The 4,368-nt window shown below is 39.1% G+C and overlaps 1 protein-coding gene across 1 annotated transcript; it reads left to right on the top strand.

Annotated features, from left to right (window-relative positions):
• Positions 1–1,658: 1,658 nt before the first annotated feature.
• On the top strand, positions 1,659–4,160 carry LOC121939507 (equilibrative nucleoside transporter 2-like). The gene is made up of 5 exons (XM_042482524.1): positions 1,659–1,739; positions 1,835–1,941; positions 2,574–2,682; positions 3,711–3,796; positions 3,874–4,160. The coding sequence occupies exons 2-5, from the start codon at positions 1,885–1,887 to the stop codon at positions 4,072–4,074; spliced, it is 453 nt and encodes a 150-aa protein (XP_042338458.1). The 5' UTR covers positions 1,659–1,739; positions 1,835–1,884; the 3' UTR covers positions 4,075–4,160.
• Positions 4,161–4,368: the final 208 nt, after the last annotated feature.

Below are 4,368 nucleotides of genomic sequence, written 5' to 3'. Positions count from 1 at the left end.
GATGGAGCAGCAGGTTAACCTGGATGTCAGACAGGACTTGAGTTCTCATGACCACCTCTGTAGGCAACACCTCACAGCTGGAAGGTGAGGGTTTGATTCCCGTCATGAGCCTTCCTAAGTTTGTGTGTTGTCTGCTGTGGTGTTGCGGGTTTTCCCCGGGTGCTCCGGTTTGTCCCGCATTCAATTAGAATAAACATCAAATAACTAATCAGATAATAAAAAACAATAACGTTTTTTCTGCTTATCTCTCTTATTTGCTGTAAAAGCTGTTAATAGTCAACAGACTGAAATTCTACTAATTGTTGATCTGTCTTACGAGCTGAAATTTGACAGTTTCATTGATGTGGTATTCGTAAATTTGTACATATTTCTGTCACATGTTTTAACAGCTTTCTAAAGACTGACACGTATTCATTAATTACTTCTTGACTATGGTTTGAATTGCACAAAGTGACACACAGATGCCACGTGGCCAAACATGAGTGACTGCTTTAACCCTTTACTGTAGGTGACCTCTGACAGATCCTGTCTGCACTTACAGCAACACTGCAGCCGCAGCTGCATCTCAACAAGGCTGCTGTTTGCTGCCCTCATTTTCTTTCATGTCTTCACTGTGTACTGTTTAGGTTTTTAATTATCCACAGAGGTCTCCTCTTCTCCAAAACAAACACACCAGCTGATTCCTAAACCTGTAAACATCCGTTTTCTTGAGCTGCGTTCACATGAATTTGAAACAGTTGAAACGAGAAAATGGATTTCTTTTGAAATTTGTCTAAAAAGGCAACAAGCAACTTCTCAAGAGGTGCGTGCAAATTGTTGGAGAGAGAAATTATAAAAGGATAATAATCAAAATAAAAATAAGGGTAAATATCCACAAATCTATATCGTTTGTATTATTTTTGAAAATTGTTTTTTAAATATATTTATTTCATATTTTTAGGACTATTATCATTATTGTTATAATCATGATCATCAACCAAGCTTCAGGAAACTGAAGAACATAAAATGAAAAATTTCAAATTTGAAGCTAATGTCTGATCATTTTGATGATTTTTATTATGCGTGTAAGACCCTCTATAACATATTAATACGATGTGCCTGCTTCCACTGACGGTAAAATGATTTTTTTTAAAAACTGCTTTACAAAAAATTGGTGTAATTGGTGTTTAGTGTAACTTCAGTCTTAGGAATAGGATTTAATGTTTTTTTAAATTTTACTTGAGATCAAAAATGTTTTGAATGGGGCGCCCTGCGTCCAGAGGCTACGTCCTCACTGCAGCAGCGGCGGCTTTGGACGTTTGCATGTCGTCCCGTCTCTGTCCCCCTTTCACGCTAAGCCTGTCCTATCTAATGAAGGTAAAAAGTCCCGCCCCCCCAAAAAATCTAAAAAAAAAAAAACAACCAAAACCTCCGTGTGAATTATATTAAAACACCAGGATCAATGTAGGTATTAACAGGAGTTTTATTTTATTTTATTTTTGTATTTTTATCTTTTATTTTTTAAATTGCATCTAAAGATTTGGTTGTGGTCTTCTGGATGAACTCTGTCAGCGGGAGAAACTCTTGTCCTAGAATGTTTGATCTCATTTTTTAACAACTGACTTTTTATAATTATAGATTTTAAATTTTAAATTAGTAAAATATATATAAACTATCTCTGCAGGAGTTTGCTCGTTTCTACCTGAACAGGAGTAAGTGTGAGAACGTGGAGACGTCGCAGGAGCTCCTCAGCAGCTCAGGTCGGTTTAAATATTATATTCTGACTCGCGCTCAGTTGGGGTGATCACATTATAAACTCGGGTATTGATATATTTTGATTTCCTTCCTTTAAAAGAGAAGAAAGTCCTAAACAACAACGATAAAGAACTGGACAATGAGAAGTTCATGCGTGAGCCGGAGGAGAACCAGGAGCGCTCGTCCGTCCTAAACGTCTTCAAAAAGGTGAACGACCTCTTATTTTTTAGAAAACATTTATTTCATATTCATATGGTTAAAAGCGTCGAAAATTTACACTAAAGATTTGAGCATCATGACCGTTTTATCCGTTATGATTATGATCTTCCTTCACAGGAAATCATAATAAAACAATTTATCCCAAACATTTTATTTCAAATAAAATGAAGCCTTTTTATCTTCAAATCTTAAAATTCTTGTCTGTTTGAGAGAACGTGGTCACCTTTCTGTATCTGCTTTTTTTTCTTTACTTTATCTTTATTTTAATCATTGTAATTACTGATCATTTTATTTATATATTATTATTTACTTTTTTTTTTGTCTTTGAGAATGTGGCGAGCACTGTGGTGTTAAATCCAAAAATCAATAAGAATCTATTTAAAAAACTAAAACCACAATTTTATAAATGCACTGTTGTCTATATCTGTTAAATCCACCATTTCGCCTGAATTCGGGTGTTTTTCCTCCTTTTAAATGCATATTTAAACGAAAACTGTTATTTGTAACAGTGCTGGTTGTTTAGCATATTTAATTTTTTAAATCTTAGTAATTTTTTATTTTTTTTTTTACAAATCCTGATTGAAAATACGTGATAATGAATCTTTGTGTGTTTCCTGCAGATCTGGCCGATGGCTGCGTGTATCACGTGTGTGTTTGCCGTCACGCTGTCGGTGTTTCCTGTGATCACAGTGAGAGTTCGGACCGTCTACACGCACAGCGCCGCCTGGGGTGAGTCTCTCTGAAGACTTTTACCGTGATTTGCGTGATAACCGGTTACGGTTTCATTCCCAGTACGGACCTTGTGCTTCATTGTCTCATTTATTCCAGACTGGAAAAAAAAAACCTAAATTATTTCTCAGGACGAGATGTCTCTCCTTTAATCCGCCACGAGGTCCATGTTGTGGATTTGTTAAATATATTAAATACGTAACAATAGAGGCCGAATAGTCGAGTTAAACGTCGTGCTGCTTGATTCCACGGTGCCGGCTTGCTGTCTAAAATCCCACACTGGAGCAGCTCCATGCTGCCATCGTTTTGTAAAAATTCGTAAAGAGACGTAAAGAGGGGACTTTGTAGCAGCTCTTCAGAGTGGTGAGGGAATGAGTCCTAAAAAGTCCGTTTTTGCACTTCCAGTTCCCTCGTCTCAAAGTCTCTGGGTTTCTTGGGTTTTCTGTAAAATGCCTTAAGTAAGGTCTGTGGTTTACACAGGCTAAAGATATTTACACATTTTGTTCTGCAACGTGAAATACGTATGTATAAACCCAATTTGTGAACTTTTAAGGTTTTATGCATCTAAAAAAAGTCTTTGGCGTTAGACGTCATCGGCCTTTACAGCTTTACAGACTCGCGCTCAAACTTTTAGATTTATCTGTTTGAAATAGTTTTCAGTTCTGTGCACTAAATCACATCAGAAGTTGAGCGATTCGGGGTGGAGATATTTTAGGTCGTCTGAACTCGATGTAGTTGGTTTATAGTCTAACAGCTTTTTACTTCTGGCGATTTCATTTACGCTTCAAAACACACGGACGTGGAGTTCATCTGTGAAGATTATCACGCTGAACCAAACCTGGAAGGATCATAAACTCGTCACAGAGCTTGTTTTTGGCGATTATCGAAAATAGGTTTTTGACGAGGGAACCAGTGCGATGCTAACTTTCGGGTTGACCTACAGAAATACGTCATCCCTTCACCACTTTGTTGCATCTCTGTGTAAATAAAGGTTTGATTGTGAGCTGAGTCCTGCTCTCCCTTCACAGACAAAGTGTTCACCTGCGTTTGCTGCTTCATCGTCTTCAATGCCATGGACCTGGTCGGCCGCAGCGCCCCGTCCCTCGTGCAGTGGGTGAGTCGGCCGCCTGCTCTGAGGATTAGATTTGCCATTTGCGTCATCGTGTTAACGACTCCGAAATGTTTGTGCAGCCGGCGAAGGACAGCGCTCTGTTTCCCGCCGCCGTGGCGTCCCGTCTGGTCTTCATCCCGCTGCTCATGTTGTGTAACGTCCAGAACTCCAAACTCACCGTCCTCTTCAGCCACGACGGCGCCTTCGTCACCATCGTGGCCCTCTTCGCCTTCTCCAACGGATACCTGGCGAGCCTCTGCATGGCCTACGCTCCACAGTGAGTCTGCCCCAAAAAACGAAAACCAGAGGGTCAAACTTTGTCTTTATGTGGATGAACCACCATTAATTAACCCTTTAGGGACTGTTTGATGCATTTTACGCACTTTGTGTGTGTTGATGCATGTGTCCTAAATGTAGTCCAGATTGTGTATTTGAGTGTAATCAGTGAATTTGCAGCTCAGCTCCTACAATAAGTCTAAAATACACTGTGGAAACTAAATAGTTACATTCAGACTGTTCAGGTCCAAAAATGCTCCATTGAAACCCATTCAAACTGACATTTTTGATCCCACAGC

Source organism: Plectropomus leopardus, unplaced genomic scaffold, assembly GCF_008729295.1.
Source record: "Plectropomus leopardus isolate mb unplaced genomic scaffold, YSFRI_Pleo_2.0 unplaced_scaffold4950, whole genome shotgun sequence".
Taxonomy (NCBI): Eukaryota; Metazoa; Chordata; class Actinopteri; order Perciformes; family Serranidae; genus Plectropomus; species Plectropomus leopardus.
Note: the sequence above shows the minus strand (reverse complement) of the source record. Positions and strands in the feature narration are given on the sequence as shown.